This window comes from Heteronotia binoei, chromosome 11, assembly GCF_032191835.1.
Source record: "Heteronotia binoei isolate CCM8104 ecotype False Entrance Well chromosome 11, APGP_CSIRO_Hbin_v1, whole genome shotgun sequence".
Lineage (NCBI taxonomy): Eukaryota > Metazoa > Chordata > Lepidosauria > Squamata > Gekkonidae > Heteronotia > Heteronotia binoei.
The window spans coordinates 22,809,674-22,836,000 of NC_083233.1; the positions used below are offsets into that span (position 1 = coordinate 22,809,674).

Genomic DNA, 26,327 nt, shown 5'->3' on the forward strand with positions numbered 1-26,327 from the left:
CCGAACTGCTCCTGACGTCCAAAGGCAAACCAGGGAGGTTCCTGGTCTGGGAGAGTCAAAGCAAATGGGGAGACTACACTTTGTCCATCAGGAGGAATGACGAGGCGACCCACATCAAGATCCAGAATATGGGGAACTACTACGAGCTCTATGGTGACAATTCTTGCAAGAGCTATGACTGACCCAAGGCCATTCCAGCAGCTGCAAGTGGAGGAGTGGGGAATCTAACCCGGTTCTCCCAGATAAGAGTCTGCACACTTAACCACTACACCAAACTGGCTCTCACTGGAGTTCCCTTGAGGTTTCAAACTGAGTAACGGACCTTCCTTGGTTACTTTGATGTTTATTCCCAACTTTTCTCCTCAAGAGACATGCTTAGCGCAGCTTGCGACATCATTCTCCGCTCCTCCGTTTTATCATCAGAATCACAACAACCCTGAGAGAGTGACTGGCCCAAGATCATCACCCAGCCAGGTTCCGAAACAGAGTGAGGATTCGAACCTTGGGTCTTCAGCAAGATGGCGAAGGGACGGTGGCTCAGTGGTAGAGCATCTGCTTGGGAAGCAGAAGGTTCCAGGTTCAATCCCCGGCATCTCCAACTAAAAAGGGTCCAGGCAAATAGGCGTGAAAAACCTCAGCTTGAGACCCTGGAGAGCCGCTGCCACTCTGAGTAGACAATACTGACTTTATAATAATAATAATACTTTTTATTTGTATCCCGCCCTCCCCGCACGGGCAGGCTCAGGGCGGCTCACAACATATGATGGACTTTGATGAACCAAGGGACTGATTCAGTATAAGGCAGCTTCATATGTTCATATATGTTCATCATGCGCCTTCCAATTGAGAGCACATGAACTCAGGAAACCAAGAAATGTGTTAGAAAGCAAACCCAGCAGCTGTTTACTTTCACTGTTTCCTCATGACACAGCACAGGCTACAACTGTTACACCTGAGGTCAAGTCAGACAGGAGAGATGTGAGTTCAAATCCAGTTTGGTTATAATGTTCATTTGGACAAACCACTCTCTGGACTGCGTTTGTGAACTGTCAGATACGGCACTATTGTTACGCTACAGAACAGGAGTGGCCAAACTGGGGCTCAGGAGCCACATGTGGCTCTTTCACACATATTGTGTGCTTTTGAAGCCCCCACTGCCCTGTGGGCCAGCATGGAGATGGCATTTCTCTCTTCAAATTACTTCTTCAAGCCGAGCCAGCCAGCAGCTTGGAAAATGTATTTAAGGTTGAAGTTGCTTTCTTTCTACCTCTTCCTCCCCCTCCCTACCCCATCTATTTTCCTTTCTTCCTCCCTCCCTCCCATGTGGTTCTCAAACATCTGATGTTCATGTCTTATGGCTCTCAAACATCTGACATTTATTCGTTGTGGCTCTTACATTAAGCAAGTTTGGCTATAAACGTTGCTGGAAAGGAAACTGGGTTTTCCAATCTTTTCAAAGGTTATAAACAGGACAAAATTGGATGCCTGAACTCTTTAAAGGAAGGGCAGGATATAAATGTGACAAACTCACCAGTATTTGCACATGGATGCTGCATGTACCTGTGGGTAAGCTCAGTTGCAGAGGACAGAATTCAAGTGACAGAACCCCACTGCAGGCACCACTCTATAGGAATGGGAGAACAGAATTGCAGAGCTGGAAGGGGCCATTCAGGCCATCTAGCCCAACCTCCTGCTCAGTGCAGGATCAGCTTAAAGTAGGGGTGTCAAATGTGTGGCCCAAGGGCCAGATCAGGCCCCCAGAGGGCTTCTAGCAGGCTCGCAAGCACCTCACTGTCATCTGCTTCCTTCTCTCTCTCTTGCTTCCTTCTGCAGAGCTACAGAGCAAAGTTTCTATTTTCTCCATTGGCTGACCAGCACATGAAGCAAATTATGTACAAAAGTAAACAATGCCAAGCCGTTTCATTTTTTCCCTGGGTCTTAGGCTCAAAGCATTGCCCATGAGATTTCTGTCATCAAAAGTAGGTTTGCAGCTTACACACACACCTGAACAACACCTGAACACCCTACTCAAGACTGCTACAGCACAAACATTGTCTCCAGATTTTGATGCAATAATTCAAAGCAAGAATTGACAGTTATCAAAAACTGTTAAATAAGCAAAATATTGAAAGAGTACTAATCTTATAAGCATCTTTTAAGGTTTTTTTTAAAAAACTTTAATTGCGTTTGTCTGTGTCCTTTATAAAGTTTATATCTCCGCTACCTGGCACTACATTTTATAACATAAGAGAAGCCATGTTGGATCAGGCCAATGGCCCATCCAGTCCAACACTCTGTGTCACACAGTGGCCAAAAAAACCAAGTGCCATCAGGAGGTCCACCAGTGGGGCCAGGACACTAGAAGCCCTCCCACTGTGGCCCCCCAAGCACCAAGAATACAGAGCATCACTGCCCCAAACAGAGAGTTCTAACAATACACTGTGGCTAATAGCCACTGATGGACCTCTGCTCCATATTTTTATCCAATCCCCTCTTGAAGCTGTTTATGCTTATAGCCGACAGACATGGCCTGGCCTGACAAGGTCTCATTTATGTCAGAGAGGACTCTCACAGCAGCTGCCCTTTCAAGGACAACTGCAATAGCTATGGCTGACCCAAAGCCATTCCAGCAGGTGCAAGTGGAGGAGTGGGGAATCAAATCCAGTTCTCCCAGATAAGAGTCCACGCACTTAACCAATACACCAAACTGGCTCTCTAGAGAAAGCATTTCTTGGAGGAATGGCCAGATAAAAATGTAGTTCTTAAACCACCCAGACGATGTTTAACAAAAGGCAGCCAGCAAACAAGAAGAAAAATGAGGAGTCAGACACCCGTCATAGTAGCCTGTTCTGAGCAATACACTCTGAAATTTGGCATGGTTTGCCTGGCAACTCAACTCAACGCACAGTCACAGAACCAAACAGCTCTCCTTCAAGAATGACGGAGGCCTGCACATGCCAAGGCGCATAAATGAAGGGCCCATTAACAGCTGAAGTCTAATGTGGAACCATCCTGAATAATACCCTCAGGGCTAAGAACATAAGAAGGGGAAGAAGAAACACCCAGCATGAGGTGGATTGACAAGGAAGCTGTGGCCTTCAGCTGGTAAGAAAAGAGCAAGGCTGTCAACAGTAGGACATTTGGGAAGTCATTAATTCCTACGATAACCATTAAGAAGAAGAAGAAGATATTGGATTTATATCCCGCCCTCCACTCTGAAGAGTCTCAGAGCGGCTCACAATCTCCTTTCCCTTCTTCCCCCACAACAGACACCCTGTGAGGTGGGTGGGGCTGGAGAGGGCTCTCACAGCAGCTGCCCTTTCAAGGACAACCTCTGCCAGAGCTATGGCTGACCCAAGGCCATTCCAGCAGCTGCACATGGAGGAGTGGGGAATCAAACCCGGTTCTCCCAGATAAGAGTCCGCATACTTAACCACTACACCAAACTGGCTCTCAGAAGTCAGAAATGACTTGATAGCACATAATGCACACCATCGAGCGTGGCTTTTATACAGTGTAAGCCCTGTACATGAACCAGTTAATTTCTTGCAACTCAGGAACATAAGGAAAGCCCTGCTGAATCAGGCCAGTGGTCCATCTAATCCAGCATCCTGCCTCACACCGTGGCCAACCAGTTCCTCTGGAGAGCCAGCAACGGGACATATAGGTTGGTGTAGCCTCCTGATTCTGGGTTTCAGAAGTTGAGTGCCTCTGGACTTCAATCGCCATGGCTAGTAGCCACTGATAGACCTCCGGTGAATTCCTCTAAACCCCTTTTACAGCTGTGTGTCCCTGTGACCACCACTACGTCTTTCAGCAGCAAACTCCACATTTTAATTACACACTTTGTAAACAAGGAATATAACGAAATCATACTATGATTGTGTCTCTGAGAGGGTGTAGTGTGGAGTACTGCATTCCCCATGGATCAATAGATATCTTTGCTATAGAAGGGAGATATCTGCATGGGGATTGACTCTTCAGATACGTTTTGCTAGCCATTTGGGGGGGGCAACACAAACACTCGCTAATGAGATCCCCTCTCCCGATGCAATCAAACATGTGAGTGCATAATATCATTTGGTTGTTGCATGCATGAGAGCCCCGTGGCATGGAGTGATAAACTGCAGTATTGCAGTCCAAGCTCTGCTTACCACCTAAGTTCGATCTGGGTTCAGGTCGCCGTCTCAAGGTTGACTCAGCCTTCCGAGGTCGGTAAAATGAGCACCCAGCTTGCCGGGGGTAAAGTGTAGATGGCTGGGGAAGGCAATAGCAAGGAAAGGAAAGGTCCCCTGTGCAAGCAAGCACCAGTCGTTTCCGACTCGGGGGTGACATTGCTTTCACAAGGTTTTCACGGCAGACTGTTTTACGGGGTGGTTTGCCATTGCCTTCCCCAGTCATCGACGCTTTCCCCCCAGCAAGCCGGGTACTCATTTGACCGACCTCGGAAGGATGGAAGGCTGAGTCAACCTGGAGCCGGCTACCTGAAAACCCAGCTTCCACCAGGGATCGAACTCAGGTCGTGAGCAGAGCTTAGGACTGCTGTACTGCAGCTTTAACACTCTGCGCCACGGGGCTCTTACGGGGCAAACCACCCTGTAAAAAGTCTGCCGTGAAAATGTCATGATGCAACATCACCCCAGAGTCGGAAACGACTGGCGCTTACACAGGGGACTACCTTTACCTTTTATTGCACGCATTAAACATTTAACATCAGAACTTCAGATATTTTATTTTCAAATGTTTTCTGTATTTACAGGGATGGACAGCTTTATGTTGAACTTCGCTTACGTTTGCATATTTTGGGGAGGTAGAAACTATGTGTCTTCCCCTTGTGTATCTGGTATTTGACATCCCAACTCCTTTAAATTTAACTTCCTTCCTTTAAACTTGCACATCCATGCATTGCCTTGATTTGGAAAGTGTCCTCGTTGTTTTGACGTGTCACAACAGCAGAGACCAATCAGAGTTCTAGAGGGTAGGTTTGGGCAAGGCAGAGAGGAAGCAAAGGAGCAAAGCAGACCGGTGCAGAAAAACAGACCGGTGCAAAAAAAAAAACACAAGGGCAGAGAAGGAACTCCCAAGTACAAGCTGCTGACCAGCCTCTTCCTGCTTCTTCTTCCAAGGGATGCTGGGAACCCTGAGAAGATGGTAGTGTTGGGGGAAGAGGAGACTTGCCAACCTCCAGGTGGCAGCTGGAGATCTCCCAGAATGACAACTGATCTCCAGGCAACAAAGATCAGTTCTGCTGGAGAAAAGGGCTACTTTGGAAGGAGGTCTATATGGAATGGTGCCCTTCCCTCCCCAAAGCTTTCTCTCCTCAGACTCCACCCCGCCCCCAAATCTCCAGGAATTTCCCAACCAGAGCTGGCATCTTGAGCAGGGGAACTGATGAAGGGTGTGTGGAGCTCCTTTGCATGTTAGGCCACACCTCCCCGAGGGTTGCCAAGTCCCCTCCGCTCTCCGGTGGGGGACTTTTGAGCACGCACAAAGCACATGTGATGCAGTGACGTCACCTGGAACTGACATCATCGCACTGGCAATGGCACTCGCGACCGCTCTAGGCATTTCCGAGGAAAAATCTATGGTTTTCCTGGACGCTCTAGTCATTTATAAGGGGAAAGCTCTATGGTACCGTAGAGTTTCCCCCTCCCAAATGGCTAGCGTGTCCTGGAAAACCAGTTTTCCTGGAAACATCTAGAGCAGCCGCCGCACGGCGGCACCAGCACGAAAACGTCACTTCTGGGTGACATCATCACGCCGACAACATCAGGGGAGGTTCCCTCCCCCCGGCGGCCCAGTGTGGGCTGGCAGGTTGGAAACCTCCCGGGTGGAGAATCTCCCCCCAGACTGGGGGCTTGGAAGCCCTATCCCTGCTGTAGCCAATCCTCCAAGAGCTTACAGGACTCTTAATATAGGCCCTACTGGAAGCTCCAGGAGGATTGGCTACATCAGGGGTGTGTGGCCTAATATGCAAAGGAGTTCCTGCTACAAAAAAAAAGCCCTGCGTGTGTGCCTTTCAGTCCCCGGAGGAATGGGTGAGTGAGGATTCCTGACAACTTGATATCCTGTCCTAGCATTCCCTCAGAAGAGGGTGCTTATCCCTGAGTCATCCGCCTCTATCTAAACTCAGTTGCGTTCGAACGGCTTTGGAAATGGAAAGGCCAGAAATCTAGTTGAAAGCGTTATTCAAGTCCCCCACCCCACCCCTTATCGGAATCCAATCGAAAGGGAGCGAGAGAAAAACAAAACAACCCCCCTCCCTTCAGTTGATAGGGAGGACGTTTGGCCCAGCCAGCCATGGGAAAAGCAGCTTTCTGTGCTCCTGAGGTGGCCATGTGCCACATTAACTCAGCAAAATGTGACTGCCCCTCTTGCAGTGTTCTCAAAGCGAAGAAAACAACATTGTGCTATATTTGGGAGGGGGGGGAGGAGAGGGAAGAAACGCACACGATACATGTTCCAGCTGTCTCTGTCACCCACTACGCCATTTCCTTCTGCAGCCTAAATATTCTCTGGCTTACCCAGTTGAAGAGAGAGAGAGAGAAGGCGAATTTTTGGCAGCCCCTTTTGTCTCTTCTCCGTTAAGAGTGCGCTGCCTCCGCATTAGTTGCTGATCTAATGGGGGGAGAGAGTGCACAGTTCCCAGGGTGGTGGGCTGCTCTATTAATCCCCTCTGCAGCATTCTAGGAATCAAAAGAACACGTGTTTTCGTGGCTGAATATTTCTGCCTCTCGGCCAGGTTACCGATCCTGGGTGTATTCCCAGGGCTATGAAGGAAACGTGTACTTCGTGCCGTAGCGAGGGGCCAAAAGCACTGTCTGTTTCTGAAGGATGAAGGCATTGCAATAGCCAACAGATCTGTTTGTTATCGAGGGATCCCCACAGCAAACGCAAAGAGCAGTCAGAGGGAAACATTTGAGCGGCTGTTGTGCGTGGGACTTCATGTTTAAAGGTAGTTCCTGCTTGGCTCATAGGAGCCTCTAGGGCAGGGGTGTCAAACATGCAGTTTAGGGGCCGAATCAGCCCCCAGAGGGCTCCTATCAGGCCCCCAAGCAATTGGTTGTCATCTGCTTCCTTCTCTGTATATCTTGCTTCCATTGCAAGGCTTGCTCAATTGCACAGGAGCTACAGAGCAAAACCTCTGTTTTCTCTATTGGCTGAGGCTCCTCCCTTGGGGAGGAAGGGAGGTGGGAGAGCTTGCTTTTCCAGGCTCTCTCAATCGCACAGCAGAGCTACTGAGCCAAGCCCCTCTTCCTTCTTTTGGCTGAGGCTCCTCTCCCTCCCCCCCCCCCCGAGAAGGAAGGAAAGAGCCACAGCTTCCTTTGCCCAGTTCCCTGGATCCCATGGGAGAAATACAAAGAAAGCACCTTTAAGACCAACAAGTGCTAATATTTTAAGCATGTATTAAGTTTTAAAATATACTTCTGTTTGCCTGTTTTCTTTATAAAAAATTATATCTTTATGTATACCCATCTAGATCTACTTTCAGGGTCTTGTCTCCTTTGGATGCTGCACTCACTTGAACAGCTCAGGAGAACCCAAATGCAGCGTCTGGAGGAGTCAGAGAAAGATTTCCACTCTGCCTATTTTTATTTTAAAATGCATACTCCGTTACGGCCATTTAACTCTCAGAGTCTGGTTCAACAAAGGAGGAGTCCAGTTGCACCTTTAAGGCCCACCAAGTTTATTTTTTTTAATCTATATGTATATTTTATTATTATTATTCATTATCCATTTCTCTATACACTTTCTGATATCCATTTTACATTTTTCCCCCCAACCCACCCCCCTTAGTCTATACATCCTCTTCTTCTTCCAGCCAGGGACAAAGGACTTGAAGCTTCCACTGAATGTCCACTCTCCTTTCTTCCTTCGCCCATTTCAGGTAAGTCCACCACTTTTCCTTGATTCTTGATCTTCTTTCCTCCCATGATCCTTCTTGAGACATTATAGCAGCTATATCTGACTGAACAAAATCAGAGAGATAATTATGCCAAGTTCTTTCCTTCCATTTACTTGTATCCTTCCATCCTGCTGCTATTACCACTTTACCCGCTGATATCATTGCTTTTAGTAAATCTTGATTATTCTTCCCTATTGTCTCATTCCCTAATACACTCATCTGCATTAATTCAAAGTTAATTCTCAGCTCAACCTGAAAGAATTTCTTTATCATTCCCACTACCATTTCCCATAATTTCTTGGCCTCAGGGCACTCCCACCACATGTGGGTGTACCATCCCTTCTCTTTCTTACAGTGCCAACACTTAGGGCTCAACCCAGAAAACATATTGGCTAAAGTAGCCGGAGTTCTATACCATTTAGTGAAAAATTTCAGTTCCATTTCTCTCACCTTATAAATTTTAACTTTTTTTAAACCTTCCATTAACTTCTCCCCTGTTCGTTTCATTATTTGGCCTTCTGAACTCCATGTCTGTTGAAGGTAGCTTATTGCTTCTTCGTTGCCTGAATTCATACTCCTGTATAAGATGCTTACTATTCCTTTTTTTGTTTTACCCATTAATTTATAAATCTTTTCCATAGGTCCTTCTTCATTTATATTACTTTTCTCCGCTTCCTTCTTAACTTTAGCGTACAATCCTGCGGCCTTAAGCCAATATTGTGCTCCTACCGCTTCTTGTAAATCCTGTAATGGTTTTAACTTATCTAATATTAACAAGTCTTCTACCCTTCAAAATCCTTTAATCTTAAGTAGTTCACTCCACCTATGCTCCTTATCTCCCTCCATCAACGTTTCTAATGGCGTCCGCTAGAAGCACACTTCGTCGGACAATAGGATGGAACGGCAAGCAGTCAAGTTGGAGGAAGCTCTGCACCGTGAGGGGCAGGGACTGCTGCAGGTGCATCATCTTGATTTGGCTTCTAAGAGATGATTTCCCTTCCTTGGATCTTGCCCCCCCCCCCCCAACGTGGAGATGAGCAAGATCATAATGCCCCTGTATAAATCGATGGCGCGCCCTCATTTGGAGTACTGTGTACAATTCTGGTCAATGCGCCTCAAAACAGGTCTTACAGTATTGGGAAAGGTGCAGAAAAGGGCAACTAGAGTGATTAAAAGGTTGGAACACTTTCCCTATGAAGAAAGGTTAAAACGCTTGGGGCTCTTTAGCTTGGAGAAACGTCGACTGCGGGGTGACATGACAGAGGTTTGCAAGATGATGCATGCAATAGAGAAGGTAGAGAAGTACTTTTCTCCCTTTCTCACAATACGAGAACTCGTGGGCACTCAAGGAAATTGCTGAGCAGTTGGGTTAGAACGGATAAAAGGAAGTACATTTCACCCAAAGGGTGATTAACGTGTGGAATTCACAGCCGCAGGATGTGGCAGCAGCTACAAGCAGAGACAGCTTCAAGAGGGGATTGGATAAACATATGGAGTAGAGGTATCACTGGCTATTGGCTGCAGTGTATTGTGGAAACTGTCTGGGGCAAGTGATGTTCTGTATTCTTGGTGCTTGGGAGGGGCTACAGTGTGAGGGCTTCTAGTAACTCAGAAGAAATTTTGTACTATTCTGCATGGCCTTACCGATCTGGCTGAACCTCAGGGCTTCTGAAGTCATCACTGGGGGTGGGGGGCATAGTGGGAGGGCTTCTAGAGTCCTGGCCCCACTGATGAACCTCCTGATGGTGCCTGGGTTTTTTTGCCACTGTGTGACACAGAGTGTTGGACTGGAAGGCCCACTGGCCTGATCCAACAGGGCTTCTCTTATGTTCTTATGTGACACAGAGTGTTGGACTGGAGGGGCCACTGACCTGATCCGACATGGCTTCTCTTATGTTCTTATGTGAGACAGAGTGTTCGACTGAATGAACTGTGTAACTGTGAGAGACTCCAAGAAAGACTCAAAGAAAAAAGTGATTGTAAAGCCTGAAACAACTGAACAACGTATTAGCCTGTGTAAATATCTCCCATATCCCCAAGTTAAGAACTTTGTGTTACAATAAATCTGTGGTTTAAGTTAAAGTTCTCAAGAGCCTATATTTTGTGGGAAGAACAAACAAAGCGGCTGTGGTCCCATCAAATAATCAAGTAAAATACCCCGAAGAGACTGAAATAAAGAGGTCCAGTGAGGCCGTGAGGCGGGCGCTGCTATAATTGGTTGCCAGCGTCGGGATTTCGAAGGAAAACCCCAAAATAAGTGTCACTAAGACACACAGAAAGTAGAGGGACACTGCAGTAAAGGAATTAAGACAGTTCTGTGAAAAATTCCTGTCAGAAATGGCTCCTCCTAAGAAAACTACCACAGCCACGGGGGATGGGCAGACACAAGAAGAGATTCCTGAGGAGAATCCTAGTCAGAGCATAGAGGCTATGAAAATACAGTTGGAATTGGCCAGAATAGAGGCAGAAAAAGAAATTCAGATGGCCAAGATTCAAGCAGAAAACAGAGAAAGGGAGGCGGAAAGAGAAAAAGAGATTCAACTGGCCAGGATTCAATCAGAAAGAGAGAAAGAATTGCAGATGGCTAAGCTGGAATCAGAGAGAGAAAGAGAGGAGAGAGAACACAGAGAAAGGGAAGCAGAAAGAGAAAAAGGAATGGAAATGGCTAGGCTTGAATCAGAGAGAGAAAATAGAGAGAGAGAACATGAGGAAAAAATGTACGGTTTGAAACTCCAGGAGATTCAGGGAAAGCCAGAATTTCAACGTGATACTAGAAGTGAGAGACGCCTCACAGTAGAACAAAAGAAATTCCCCAAGTACCAAAAAGGGGATGATGTAGAAGCTTTTTTGTTTAATTTTGAAAGAACCTGTAAGGATTTAAGAGTTGCTGATGAGGACAGAATGATTTATTTGAGACCTCAGATCTGTGGAGAGTTGAGTGAAATCTACTCTGAACTGAGGGATGAGGAAACTTCTGACTATCAATTGTACAAGGAAAGAGTCAGGGTCCGCTTCGGCTTAACAGCAGAGCAAAGCAGGAAAAAATTTAGAGAAATCAGAAGAAAGCCTGGAGAAACATACTCTCAACTAGGTTGTCAGTTAGACAGAGCCCTTAACAGATGGGTAGAAGGGAGTAAAGTTTCCACTTTAGAAGACCTGAAAAACTTAGTGGGCTTGGAACAGTTTTATAACCAAGTCCCCTCTCAGTATAGGTGGGTTCTGAGAGACAAGAAATTGAAGACAGTAGAAGAAGCAGCTGTGATTCTAGATGAGATAGAATCAGATCTAGGGAGATCAATGTGGACTGCTCCAACTAAAAAACCCCGAGTCTGGAACTCTCCAGAGAAGTCTGGGGCGGGTAACAACAGCCCTGTAAAGCGGTCCAGTCCACCTCCTTACAGAAAGACTCAGGCTGCTTGTTTCCAATGTGGGGGAATAGGGCACTATGCCAGATTTTGCCCAGAAAAAGGAAAAAAGACCCCACCAGCTAAGACAGTTAAAATGGTACAGAGTCAACAGAAAGAAGCAGAAACAAACCCCTCACTTCCAGAGAACACACCACCAGAAAGACCCGCTAGTGTTCTGAAAGTGTGGAAGGTACAGGAAAGCTTGAGTGAGGAATATACTGAGACTGTGACAGTAAATGACGAGGAAGTCAAGGCTTATAGGGACACAGGGGCGCAGGTTTCCCTAGTACAGCCAGGATTAGTGAAAAGTCATCAGTATTTGCCTGGGAAAACTTACACCATAAAAGGCATTAAAGGACCTACATTTGAAGTGGCCCTGGCAGAAGTTCCTATCAAGTATAGAGAGTTCCAAGGTGATTGGATTGTGGGAGTCCTGAGTGACATAGGAACATCGCTTTTATTGGGCAATGATTTAGCTGCTGAGTTAAAGAGACAGCAAGCTAATCCTGTAAACATTGTTACCAGAAGCAGGCCAGAGGCAGCACCTGAGGTGTGTGTACAGCAACCAGCAGAAGAAGAGGAAACAATGTTGCAGACCATCTCTGCTGCAGAATTCCTCAGAGAGCAACAACACGATGACAGCCTGAAGGAACTATGGCAGAGAACTGGGGTGAGTGATACTGAGATCACAATTGAACACCCATGCCAATTTAAAGTGATAGACCAGAAACTATACCGGGTGGCCTTAAAAAGAAAACATAACGTAGTGTAGGAAAGAAAGAAGCAATTAGTCCTGCCAAGAAAGTATAGGATGCAAGTGTTGGATTTGGCTCATGCATCACCCATGGCTCTCACCTTGGCATCAATAAGACAAGGGACCGAGTGCAAGAACGGTTCTTTTGGCCAAATATGGGCAAGGACATAAGGGCTTTTTGCAAATCGTGTCAGGCCTGCCAAATGGTGGGGAAAGCTCTAGACAAAACTAAGGGTCTATTACAACCAGTCCCTATAGTCACAGAAGCCTTTGGGAAGATAGGAGTAGATATTGTTGGTCCTATCTCCAGAGTGACCAGAAGGGGAAACAAGTACATCCTTACCATCGTAGATTATGCCACCAAGTTTCCAGAAGCGGTGCCACTTAAGGACATTGAGGCAAAGACAGTGGCGGAAGCCCTATTGAATGTGTTTGCGAGATTGGGTTTTCCAAAAGAGATGGTGACTGATTTAGGCACCACATTTATGTCAAATGTGATGCAAGAATTATTAAGAGCTTGTGGAATCCGGCATGTGACCACAACGGCATACCACCCACAAGCAAATGGACTCAATGAAAGGTTTAATGGCACCCTGAACCATATGCTAAAGTCTTACGCATACAAGCATCCCAACGATTGGGACCAGAGGTTGCAACACCTGCTCTTCGGGTACAGGGAGGTACCCCAAGAAAGTTCCGGGTTCAGCCCATTTGAACTGTTGTATGGAAGGCAAGCCAGAGGACCCCTTGATGTTCTGAAGGAGGCGTGGTCCAGGAACGAGGACATCCAGGAGACAGATGTCATCTCTTACCTACACGAACTACAACAGCATCTGCAGGAGGTGAGGACGGCTGCTGCAGACAACATGAGAAGATCGCAACAACAGCAGAAGTAGTGGTACGACTCCAAGTCCAGAGACAGAGAGTTCAAGCCAGGAGACAGAGTACTGGTTTTGAAGCCCAGGAGGAAGAACAAGTTAGATGTGGCCTGGGAGGGACCTTATACCATCGCCCATAAGGTCTCCAACGTGAACTATGTAGTGAACTTAAGTGAAGATGGTGAACAATGTAAAGTGTTCCATGTCAACATGTTAAAACCTTATTTTGACAGGGGTCATTTGGTTTTGATTGCTAAGAAGGGAGTGAGTGCGGGAACTGAATTGTCGGGTTGGGGGAAAATATCCCAGGAAGATACCATTAATGAGGTTCAGTTCGCCCCTTCTCTTAATGGAGAACAAAGAGGCCAATTACAAACAATATTGGGAAGGTACAAAACAATTTTTTCAGATGTACCAGGTAAGACAAACCTAGCGTGTCACAAGATTGACACAGGGGATTCGAGGCCTGTAGCACTCCGACCATACAGAGTGACTGGCCCGAATGCCAAGTATGTACAGCAGGAGGAGGAAGAAATGTTGAAATTGGGTTTGATTGTACCATCAGAAAGTCCGTGGGCCTCACCTGTAGTCCTAGTACCCAAACCGGACAAAACCATGAGGTTTTGTGTGGACTACAGAAGATTGAATAAGATCACAGTACTGGATGTGTATCCAATGCCTCGCATAGATGAGTTGGTCGAGACAATTGGAGCTGCCAATTTTATTACCACCTTAGATTTGACAAAAGGTTATTGGCAGGTGGCTATGGATCCTAAAGATCAGCAGAAAACAGCTTTTGTAACCAAAGAGGGACTCTTTGAGTTTACTGTATTACCATTTGGGTTAAGGAACGCTCCCTCCACGTTCCAAAGATTAATTGATAAGATGTTAGTGGGACTGAAAGAATTTGCTCTTGCATATATTGACGATATTGCTATTTACAGTGCTACATGGAAGGAACATTTGCAGCATGTGGCCATTGTGTTACAACGAGTGAAAGATGTGGGTCTCACCATCAAAGCATCTAAGTGTCAACTAGCCATGGCCGAGGTTAAGTATTTAGGGCATGTGCTAGGAGGAGGTAAGATCAAAGCAGATTGGGGAAAGGTGCAAGCCATACATGAGTGGCCTAGACCCCAAACCAAGAAACAAATACGAGCATTTTTGGGCGTAGTAGGATACTACAGAAGGTTTATACCTGAGTTTAGCACGATAGCAGCACCGATATGTGAGTGCATCAAGACGAATGTAAAATTTTAGAAGTCTGTATGGTAATGTTAAAGAATATTAGACTGTATAACTGAGGAAGAATGTATATAATTTTGAAGTTGGTGTTATGACAAAAGAGTTATAACATAGTGTAACCCAAGCAAGTGTGCCCATGTCCCATTGCTCAGCAAAAGGCTGAGACCTTTCGCCTTGCGCAATGTCTCAAAAGGGGGAGGGACATGTGACGGAAAGCAATGGGTTAACCATAAACTGAAGACGCACAGGGCTGCGTCAGGTGACCTGAGGGTGGGGGCAAAGTGCTCAGAGCTCTCAGGGAGGGAAAAGTAGTTGAGTGAGAGAAACTGCTGAGGCAGGAGGTTCAGTCAGTTGGTGTCTGACAGAGTGGAGGCCTGTCAGAGAAGTCTGTCAGTGGGGACCTGACAGAGACTGAGAGGGTCAGTTCGAGCCTGCCAGAGAGGCTGAGAGGGCAGCTGATCCTGTGAAGGAGCTTGAGGCGGAGACGGGGAAGTCTTCCAAGGACTGCGAGCTCGACAAAACCAGCCAAGAGGGCTGTGTGTGTGTGAGTCAGTTAAGACCGGAATGGTCACAGACACCTAGAGACTACTCTGAAGATCTAGTGAGGTGGTTGAGGGAGTGGATGTGGGTCTGAGACACCAAGAGGGCTGAGAGGAGAGACTCCAGTCGTGGGGTGAGACTAGACACATCAATCCCAAGAGGCCAGACCTTGGCTGGGGTGGAGAGTGAGTTATAGGAAACTGTGAACTGTGTAACTGTGAGAGACTCCAAGAAAGACTCAAAGGAAAAAGTGATTGTAAAGCCTGAAACAACTGAACAACATATTAGCCTGTGTAAATATCTCCCATATCCCCAAGTTAAGAACTTTGTGTTACAATAAATCTGTGGTTTAAGTTAAAGTTCTCAAGAGCCTATATTTTGTGGGAAGAACAAACAAAGCTGCTGTGGTCCCATCAAATAATCAAGTAAAATACCCCGAAGAGACTGAAATAAAGAGGTCCAGTGAGGCCGTGAGGCGGGCGCTGCTATAGCGACCATCTATAGCGGATGCTTGCTGCGGCCAGCTTTTGAGCAATAGGTTTGAGGAAATGCCTATTCTGCAGGGTTTCTGCTGATAGATCTGGGAAAGAAAGTATTTTCTTATCCTTATAGGGAAGACCATTAAGGTTTCTGGCAGTGTCTAAGATCTTTTTCTTAACTCGTATGTCAGCCAGTTCGATGATGACATCTCGGGAGCTGTGGGAGCGGGAGGAGAAGGTTGAACCCAGTCGATAAGCACGAACAATGTATGGAGCGATGCCATCCTCCAGCTGAAGGGCTGTAGAAAACCACGATGCTAGGAAGCTGACCAGGTCTGAGGTTCCTTCCTCGTGTTCTTCAAAGCCTCTCAGCTTAACATGTCGTTCCCGCGCTTTGTTATCTAGTGCCAGAATTTTGTCTGTGGCCCAGCGTTCTTGCCTCTGAAGATGTCGGATTTCCTCTTGATTAGTAAGGCCTGTTTCTAACGCTGAGTTAGCTGTGGCTGTGGCTTCTTGTAAAGTGATTTGTAAGGAGCTGATCTGATCTGTAATTGGCTTGAGTATAGCCGCCATGTTGTCTAGCATTTCTGACTGAAATGAGCTCAGGGTATTATGGAATTCTTTCGCTGTGAGGAGATCTGGTGAGGAAAGCAGACTAGCAGCGCCATCTGCCATATTTGACGTTTTGTGCGGCCTTGACAGGGAGCGATCAGATTGTGAGCTGGAGTCCAGAAAGGATTTAAAAAGCCAAGTGCTAGCTAAAGATGAGTTATTCTTTTTATGGGACGATTTTCCCATAGTCTGATAAGAAATAGGATATAAAAACCTGCGTCGATGAGGGAGGGTGAGGAGATCGGGTCAGGAGCTAAAGCCTCACACGTCTGTCGCGCCGACGCCACGCCCCCCCCTTTAACTTTAAATGCATTCTCCAAGCCACCAGTTTGTTTGGCTTGGCAAAGTGATTTAAAGAGAGAAATGCCTTCTCCAAACTGGCCAATGGGGTGGTGGAGGCTTTGAGAGCCACTCTGTATATGTGAAAGTGCCACATGTGGCTCCCGAGGCGCAGTTTGGCCACTCCTGTTTCTTATTTCACCAGTTATTCCATGGTTGTCTCTGCTGTATAGCTTCCAGGCATGGCCTGGAGATCTTTCGGTATTACAGTTGATCTCCAGATGATAGAGATCAAGTCCCCTGGAACAAATGGCTGCTTTGGAGGCGGGAGTCTATGATATTACATACCAGTGAGGTCCCTCCCCTTCCGAAGCCCTGCCCTCTTCAGGCTCCATCTCCTAAATATCCCTAGTATTTCCTAGCCCAGAGTTGGCAATATTAACTACAACTCTTTCCCCTGAAGTGCTGCTTTTCTAGGTGAAGGGATTTTTAAAAAAAGAATCAGTCATGCAAGCCCCAACCTCAGGATATAATCAGTCATGCAAGCCCCAGAGTCTTGCACAGACCCAGTTTCACTACCTCGGTAAGACCTAGGCATAAGTTTGCCTTTTCATTTTCCTTCAATGACTTGATTGTATCTATGGCCTTGGCCTTCTAGAGAGCTCTAACAGAGTGTGATTTTCTCTGGAGCAGCTCTGCTGTCTAGGATCCAACTCTTGGGAGGGGCTGAGGTCTGTTTTCTGTTTCTCTGTCTCCCTCTCTTTAAACAGGGAATGTGCAGGCATACCAGTCATGCTGGGAGAGGCATCTGTTCAGTCATATCTTTCACACAATCCCTGCTTGCCAGCCCTGTTATGTTTCTGTAGGCTGTTATCTGCGTGGTGCCAATTGTCTGAATCCAGTCCTAGAACCTGACTTTAGGCTCTTTCGCCTTTTCATTTTTGTTGCTTGCGTGTCCCTACTGTTGTTGTTTTTGGAGGGGGTGATTTTCTGCACATGCTTTGTTCCCACTAGCAGGGAATTCAGTAGTACATCGCTGTAAGTCCGGCATAAAAACCTGCAGTTTAAATCTGCTGGGAGATATGCTCGACATGCAGTGATGTAATATCGAATTGACCACTAGAGGGAGCAAACCACATGCAGAAAAAGAAAGAAAAACATAGTAATAGAGACACACAAGCTACAAAAATGAAAAGGCAGAAGAGCGCTTTGTAGTACAAGGGAGGAGCAGAGGCAAGTGTGGGACGTATTAGTGGCAGAGACGATCTTGGACATTTTGCAAGATAGTGATCTGCAGCTGCGTGCCCCACTGTCCCAACTCACCCAAAGTTCCTTGCTGCTGCAGAACCATTGCGCTGTCTGTATGTTGCGATGTAGCTCCATAGCCACGCTCCCAAATCCTCTTGTCAGTTTATGCATGTTTCACTCTCTTTGGGAGTAGCTGGTCTTTACTGTGACGTCTTCTGATAGGGCTTTTTAATCAACTGTTTTGTAATTTTGCTTTTTGCTAATAATAAAAAGATTCAGTGGCTTTTCTTTTCAGATGACTCAGTTCTCTTCAATGGATAGTTTTATGCCAAGTTAACTTCCTCAGCACTGAAGGAAAGCAATTTGTCCCTTCCAGTGCCCTTCTGAACCTTTCACAACACTTCAGTCCCGTTTCCCTCAGCAGGGGGGCGAAGAGGGAGGAATAAGAGAAGCTTGAGCGTTTCACTTGGCGTTTTGCCTGTCTCTGGGCAAAACGGAAGTTAAATTGTGCAGAATAAGGAAATCTGGAGAGCAGGGGTGAGGCATCTGTCATGATCTCTGTCAGTATGCAGGGCAAGACTCACCGCTGTCTTGCCTTCCCTTTCAGCGTCACCCCTCCCCTGGTAAAACTCAGCCCCTCTCTCTCTCGTGGGTCTCCTGAGGCTGACTCCGCAAGCATGTATCCCCATAGTGTGCCCTGCATCCAAGGCAGGTGGGTGAGGCCTTGTGCAAACTCTAATTAAACAACTTTTATTTCTACAAGGCCAGGGCTTTTTTTTGTAGCTGGAACTCCTTTGCATCTTTGCACACACCCCTGATGTAGCCAGTCATCCAAGAGCTTACAGTAGGCACTGTATGAAGAGTCCTGTAAGCTCCTGGAGGATTGGCTACATCAAGCGGGGTGTGGCCTAACATGCGAAGGAGTGCCTGCTACAAAAAAAGCCCTGCACTCAAGACCCTGCAAGAAGAGATTTATTTATTTATTTACTTTGGATTTATATCCCACCCTCTCCGCAAGCGGACTCAGGGCGGCTAACAGTCATTTAAAAAATAACAATATTTAATTATAGTATTAAAAACAATAATCTTAAAACAATTGAAATCAATTGAAACTACATTATGGTGCTACTCTGAAAAAAATTTAAATCAGCGGGACCACAACTTTCTTCTGTAGGCAATCTAATTAATATTGATGTAATAATTTCTTTTTTATCTGACAGTGGTCCTTATGATGGTCTGATGTCGCTCAGCCTCTATTAAAGTGACAGTCCTCTCCTATTTAAATACTGTAGGCCAGTCGGAAGAGTTCTGTTTTTGCACTAAGGGCACTAAGCAAGATGAAAGGATAAGTGCTGGCTGGGTACTTCAATCCATGGTATAACTCAGGGGTCTCCAACATGCTACCCGTGGGCACCATGGCACTCGCTGACACCTTTTCTGGTGCACACAGGATAGCAGAATTCCATTTTTGTCGAAGCAGAGTTTGGAGTAATTCAGTGCTATTTTTGGGGGGGGGGGGGAGCGAGATGCCCAGGAGCTGCCTGTTGGATCACACCAAGGTCCATCTCTCCAGCATTCTTTCGCCACCAGTGCCTGGCCAGACGCTGCCTTCACTTGCCAGTATGGTTGGATCCCATGGAAATGTTTGGGGAAAGTGTTGGAAGACCGATCTCCCCTTCCCCAGTCTATCTCTTCTTCCAGCAGCCTGCTGCTTGTCCTGGGAATCCTAAGGGTTTTGGAGGGGTGGATCTTCATGAACAAAAGAAAAATGCATCACGTTACGAGGAGCTGCAGTGAGGAGGAATCAAGTAAAAATACCGCTTTTTACAACTGGTTTTGAGCCAACTGGTATCCTAACAGTGCAGTCCTAAACAGTTAATAGCCATCAAAGTCCTTTGGGGGAAGGGAAGGCAGCAGTGTGTAGCCACATCTTGTCAAATCTCAGCAGCTAAGCGGGGTTGAGAGACCTCCAAAGAAGACGCTGAAGAGGAAGGCCGCAGCAGACTACCTCTGCTTAATCAGCTGCCTTGAAAGCCCATGGCTGAGGGCACCATAAGGTGGCTGTGATTTGACAGCACTTTACACACAAACAAGTCCTTTGACCAGGGCCAGCCCTGCCACTAGGCAAACTAGGCGATTGCCTATGGCGCCGGCCTTCTGCAGGCACCGAATTGGGTGCCCCCCATGTGACTCGATGACTTTATCAGTGCAGGAGGGGAGGCACCAGAAGTTAGCCTTGCCTAGGGTGCCAGACAGTCTAGGGCTGACCCTGTCTTTGACTTCAGTTAGTAGGGTGTTAACTCCGCCCAAGGCCTGCACTGTAAATGGATTACTGGTACGAGGGGGATAAGATGGCTAACGGTGTGAGTGCAAATGCTAGTACAGAAGTACCTCTGCGATCGCCCAGAGAAGTGGTCTCCTAGCATACCAACGCTATCCCCCTTTCTCTTGTGGAAGACTGGTTACAAAAGACAGCCTGGGCTCCTGACCTTTGAAGCACTTGTGGGGAAGAGAGCTGATTCTGCAGGTGCAGCTTGCCATGCAAAGATGAACAAATGTGGTCTCCTCTGTCATGTAACTACTGGAGGTTTCTGTGGCCGCCTTTTGCAGTGCACAGTGTTTTTCTCCAGGGGCTTTTTGGGTTGTTGCAACTGCTGCTGTTTAGCTAAGCGACAAAAAGAAACGAGGGTGGTGCCACATGGTCGAATTCACCTACGGTCAAAGGCTGTTTGCACAAGGAATAGTTTGTTTCCCATCAGTTTCCTTAATGCAGTGTTTTTCCCAGGAGCATCTGTGCAGTGTCGTCCTCTTCACCCGGCTTCTGCGTTTCCCTCCACTTTGCTGAGACCTTTCCAAAACCCGTTTTGGCTTGAGCTTTTTGGAAAGATCTCAGCCAAAGCACCTTCAGATGCCAGGTGGGTAGGAAGATGTGCATATTTGGAGATCCAGCCCATTTCACTTCCCTGAGCCCCCATAGTTGCCATTCTCCCCTATGGCCACTAGAAGACCTGGGGGGTGGGGTTTAAACATAACATAACATTTTCCCTTATAACTTCACAATGAAAAGGGCTAAAGACTTTATAATAAGAGGGAAACAAGTGCAGCGTTGCACTAGATTGTTATATATTCCATAATCACAATCTGTCGATTATTGATTTAAAAAAAAACAGTGTGGGGGATGGCAGCTATGGGGGGAGGAGGGGAGGCAAGGCAAGTGTGGGTGAAACCACCTTGTGGACACTCCATTGCCTTTGTGTGGAAGCAGCCTCTGCCGTACCCACTGAAGATCAGCGGACTGAACCACAGAATGGCTTCAAATGGTGGGATCCGTCATAAGAAAAATTAAAGTGATTGTTTTTGAAGGCAAGAAGCAGGAGGTGAGGCAAGCTGACTTGTTTTCTAGATCTCCATCAGTTTTCGTCTTCCTTTTTGCAACTTGCTTCATAGTAGTTTAAGATTCAATTTGCTACTGAAAGCAGACATATTCTATTAGATGTTGAATCCCAAAATGGCTATTACGCCCAATGGCAAGTCCCCTTAGAGGATCTCTCGTGGAAAATAAATGCCAGCATGTTAGACCTCCATAGCTTGTTCAAAAATGTGAGAAAGAAGCACTAACTCTGCACTAGGTTCACTAGCGCAATCTTTAATCTTGTATAGAAACCACACGGAAGCCTGTGGTAAACCCCATGTAGCAGCCTGCGACTTGTACAATTTCTTATGCAAATGAACTTGTTTCTCGATTGCTGATCCTCTCTCGGCTCATTCGAAAGACTTATTAAACAATTACAAGATCACCTGGCATTAAATAACATCCAGTTCCCTACATCTAAGCAAAACCCTTTTTTCCCCTATGTCTTTGGTTCTCCTATGAATCCTTTCTGGTTTCTCCAAATAGATCCAGGGCACAACACCAATGCTAAGTGCCCAATAAGATCTGGGCAAAGGAAACCAGAGTTAGCAGCACGGCCAAAATGGCAGCCTATTTGCTGTTCTGACAAAGTACACTGCATGTAAGTTTGATGTAGGAGGCTAAATTTCTGACAGTGGTGGTTTCTATGCAAGGATGGCATTTGCCAGACTGGTTCTGTCCAAGACTGCTGCGTTGTCAAATTGGCAGTACTGCTTTCTTTTCTTTATTTAACAATCACATTTGTCGGATGAGCTTGAGAGGGCCATGTTTCTCTCAATTCCCTCCCCTATAACGTAATTTTATAAATTTCTTATCAAACTAAAAAGTTTTAAATGCTTTAACCCAAGAGTCCCCAACCTATGAACATCTTTGGAATTCTGACACAGGGTGGTGGACATGACCACAAGATGGCTGCGGTGGGAAGTGGAGTCCAATGGCCATAGCAGGAGGCGGAGCCACACACAGTGGAAGCCCAAGGGCAGGGGATAAGAAAAAAAAATACAGCAGGAAAGAGGAGTATGTGAGAGAATAAAACCGACGTTTTGTTAGTAGCTGCCATCAAAACAACATTATTTTAATCTGCATAGCCAATCAGATCTCCAGTGGCCTATCAGAAGCCTTGCTGGGCAAGAGTTCCACTTGGCCCCACCCACTTACAAAAATGCTGGGCAGGCACCATGAGAGGTGCTGGTGGGCACCAGGTTGGGGACACCTGCTTTAGCCCCATGTACATGTTTAGGGTTACCAGCCCCCTGCTCCAGGTACGGGGGGGGGGGGGGGGTCCTGCTTCTGTTGGCCAGTGGGGAAAACCTAGCCCACAAATGCCCAAAAATGCAGCACAATGATGTCACCTGGAAGTGACATTATCATGCTGCTGACACTCTAGGTTTTGGGCAAAACACTATGGTAAATTTGGGCTCAAAACCATAAAGTTTTGCCCAAAACCTAGAGTGTCATCACACAACGTTGGCAATGTGATGATGTCACTTCTGGGGGAGGATCAGGGAGGACCTGGGAACCCCCTGACGGATCAAAGGAAAAACCTTGCAAGTTGCAATCCATAACATGTTTCACCTGTCAAGTTTAACATTTATTATAATCTGTTTAACATTCCAGTTTCGATGTTTTTAATTTACTCCTGTTAGGGAATCTGGAGAACGCAGTGGCCCCTGGATCTGCAGAAACCTTCTTGACCTGTGGTTAACCGCTAAACATTTTTTTCAAGCCCACGTTGAGGGCTCTCTCTGGCAGTTCCTCCTCCTCCACATTTCCTCAGAAGGATGTCATGTGAGGCTTGAATTTGTGCTAACGATAGCTGCTCTGTTTGCACCCCGTGGTTTTGACCACTTCCTCTATCCCAATTTCTTCTCCAAAAGGGCCTCAGTCTGGGAGAAGAGAGAGTAACTTGGGCAGCAGAAAAGACTCCCCAACACAGAGAGGTTTTGCTGAGTAGTCTGCTTGGGCAGCTCTGGGAATGAACTCTCCAGCATTTTGTGTGTTTCATACCCCCGCATACCTTCACTTACTCTAGGGTCACCAGGTCCCTTCGGCCACCAATGAGGAAAGAGGAGGGGGTCTTGGGTTGCCAGATCCAGACTGGGAAACTTTCGGAGATTTAGGGACGGAGCCTGGGGAGGACAGGGGACCTCAGTGGAGTACCGTGCTATAGACTCCACCCTCTGGAGCATCCATTTTCTCCAGGGGAATAGATCTCTGTTGTCTGGAGATGAGCTATAAATCTGGGGTGCCACCTGGAGGCTGGCATCCCTACCGCTCGCTCTAATGCCCCAAGAGACAAACTCTCCAGCATTTGCAGGTATGTTTCACGTACCCCTGCAGGCCTTTGCTAACTAGGGTTGCCAAGTCCAGTTCAAGAAATATCTGGAGACTTTGGGAGTGGAGCCAGAAGACATTAGGGGTGGAGCCAAGATCAAGGCTGTGACAAGCATAATTGAACTCCAAAGGGAGTTCTGGCCATCACATTTAAAGGGACGACACACCTTTTCAATTCCTTCCATAGGAAATAATGAAGGATGGGGGCACCTTCTTTTGGGGCTCATAGAATTGGACCCCCTGGTCCAATATTTTTGAAACTTGGGGGGGGGGGGGTATTTTGGGGAGAGGCATTAGATGCTATACTGAAATTTGGTACCTCTACCCCAAAAAACAGCCCCCCCCAGAGCCCCAGATAGCCGCAGATCAATTCTCCATGATTTTCTATGGGAATAAATCTCCATAGGGAATAATAGAGTTCCCAGCAGACATTTCCCTCCCCTCCCCCCACTTTCTGAAGACCCTGAAGCGGGCGGAGGGTCTCCAAACCAGGGGATCCCCTGCCCCCACCTGGGGATTGGCAACCCTATTGCTAACTCTAATCTGATGCTTCAAAAAAGGAGAGTTTTGCATACTCCTGTGTGTCTTCTCTTATCGTATACAGTGCCGGATTACACCCTGTGGAGACCCCTAAACAGTCAAAATTTAAGAGGCCCCCCCTCGCAAATGATCTCTGCCCCACCCCCCATAGCCCCTGTTGCAGCCTGCAGGCAACTTCTCCAAAGGCCCTTTGACAAGCTGCAGGGGAGAGGCAGAAAGAGGCAAACTTGGCAACAACGCCAGCAGCAGCCACACCAAGCAAGTCGGGAAAGAGCGGCTCAGTTGCTGGCTGCGTGTGCAGGCTGGGAGGGCTGTAAGCAAGGGGGGGAACAGGAGGGGAACCAGGCTGGGGCCCCTAAGGCATGGGGCCCATAGGCCAGTGCCTGCTTGGCCTAGCTGTTAATCCAGCCCAGTCGTATGCCCCAAAAGAAGAATGTGCCAGCATTTCCAAATGTATTTCAAATACCCCCATGTCTTCACTAACCTTTCTCTCTAATGCCCCAAGTTTCCACAAATGAACCTGTCCAGTCTTAAAATTTAAATGGTAATTATAATTTTCCTCATGCTCACCTAGTAAGGCTGCAATCCTGTGCACGCTTTTCTGGGAGTAAGTGCTGTTGAATACAATGGGCTGGTTCTCATGAAAGATTTCTGCATGGGTGACCCTCCTTGCACAAGCAGAAAGCCCCCGAGAAAAATTACTGATTGCCATCTGCTTGCACTAAGAGAAAATGCTTGCATCCCCATTTCTAATAGATGCACAAGAGATCGCACAGAGTGTTTCTTCAGATACAGTGTCAAAAGAAATTCTATAAAATCCAGTGGAAAGTCTGTTATACTTTCCATTGTTCCATATGCACAGCACAAATGCCTTAAAAATTATATTAAAGCCCTACCAGGGTGTCAAACATACGGCCTGCGGGCCAGAGCAGACCCACCCAGGGCTCTTATCTGGCCCATAAGCCACTGGTCATTACCTTTACTGGAAGATGACAGAGGTTGTGCGTTATGCCCCTGTATACCGTCCCAGTGCTAATGAATAATGGGCGATAGAAGTGGAGGGTGAGCATCAGGGAGATACTTTAAGAAAATACTGTAAGCGTGTTAATGTTTTGAGCTTGTTTGAATTTTGAGCAAAGTATAATATAGTTAACTGGGTTTGCCTGTGTCCTTTATAGAGTCCATATCTCCCATACCTGGCTTTACATTTTATTTCACACATGGCCTGACCCTCATAACACCTCTGTGATGCTTTACTGCAGCCATTGCAATACTTGTGCGCAGGAGAACTAAATGATGTAACATTCCTTTCTGTTCAGACATCGCTGGAGGAGTTTTGAGTAAAAATACATCAGTTTGCGTTGTGAACACGTTAGCGTCTTCATTGCCTCTCCAGAGGTCCCTCCTCAACCTGTAACTCAGATCTCTGGACCCGCGAGTCTGTGTTGGATTTTCTAGTGTTTAAGACTCCATCGCTCTTCCGGAACGCCACTTTCAGTTTCCCACCCAGGGCCGCCAGCAAAGCTCTCTTGAAACTGCTGGAGAGGAAAAAGAAAATCATCGGGTCCAAGCAGCAATTGAGAGCCGAGATGCAGAGGACGAGTTCATTGGCGAGGTGGAGGGCTTGTACGCTCCGCAGATCAGAGATGATCTTGATCTGGGCAAAGATGTAGGGCACACGGACCACATGGTAAGGGGTGAAGCATGTGATGAAAACAGCAAGGACCACAAAGGTCTTGGATATGGCTTGGGCACTTGTCTTCTTGCTCTGCTGCTGTGTTTTCCTTAAGGCGACCTGGCGGAGCTTGAGCGAGATCTTGCCGTAGGAGTAGAGGAGAAAGCCCAGCAAGACAAAGAAAGTCGCCACTGCAACCAGATTGAGCGCTGCCCCCAGCATGCTTCTGTGCTTGAAGTGGAAGCATCGGTGGGCACAGGGCCCCTTCTTGCCAACGTTGAAAAAGAAAGGCAGCATCATGGCGCCGCAGGCCAACCACACCAGTCCAGAAGCAGCGGTGCTGTGAGTCACCGTGTGGATCCGGAACTGCTGGAGGGGCCGGAGGATCTTCAAGTAGCGATCTAGGCTGATCAGGCTGAGCAACCCAATGCTGACGTACATGGTAAGGTAGAAGATGATGCCTACCACCTGGCAGAGCATGGCGGGGCCGCTCTGGTTGTGATACGCTGCCCTGAAGGGCAGGCAGAGAGCGAGGAGGAGGTCCGACAGGGCGAGGTTCCTCATGTACACCGTGATGGAGTTTGTCTTCTGTGTACCGAAATGGAACACCCAAAGGGCCAGCATGTTGAAGAAGAAGCCCATAATGGAGATTATGGAATACGTCACTGGGAGAGTCACGGCTAAGAGGCCATCTTGAATGTTGCAACCTGAGTTGTTCGAGCGGTTCGCCGGGGATTCACCAGTAGGGAAAGGAGTGCTCATAACTCTGGGGGGGAACCAAGAGGCAAGTGAATTATTTAGAGCCCTAGTCTTGCAAGAGCTAGGCCAGAAAACAATATTTCAGAACTGTCTATCCAGTAGGGTTGTCAATCCCCAGGTGGGGCAGGGGATCGCCTGCTTTGGAGCCCCCCCCCCACTTAAGGGTCATCAGAAAGTGGGGTGGGAGGAAAATGTCTCCTGGCCACTCCATTATTCCCTATGGAAACCGATTCCCATAGGGTATAACAGAGAATTGATC

General features: G+C 47.1%; 1 protein-coding gene across 1 annotated transcript; it reads right to left on the reverse strand.

Annotated features, from left to right (window-relative positions):
• Positions 1 to 24,955: 24,955 nt before the first annotated feature.
• Positions 24,956 to 26,071, reverse strand: LOC132578962 (probable G-protein coupled receptor 34). The gene has a single exon (XM_060249119.1). The coding sequence runs from the start codon at positions 26,069 to 26,071 to the stop codon at positions 25,016 to 25,018; it is 1,056 nt and encodes a 351-aa protein (XP_060105102.1). The 3' UTR covers positions 24,956 to 25,015.
• Positions 26,072 to 26,327: the final 256 nt, after the last annotated feature.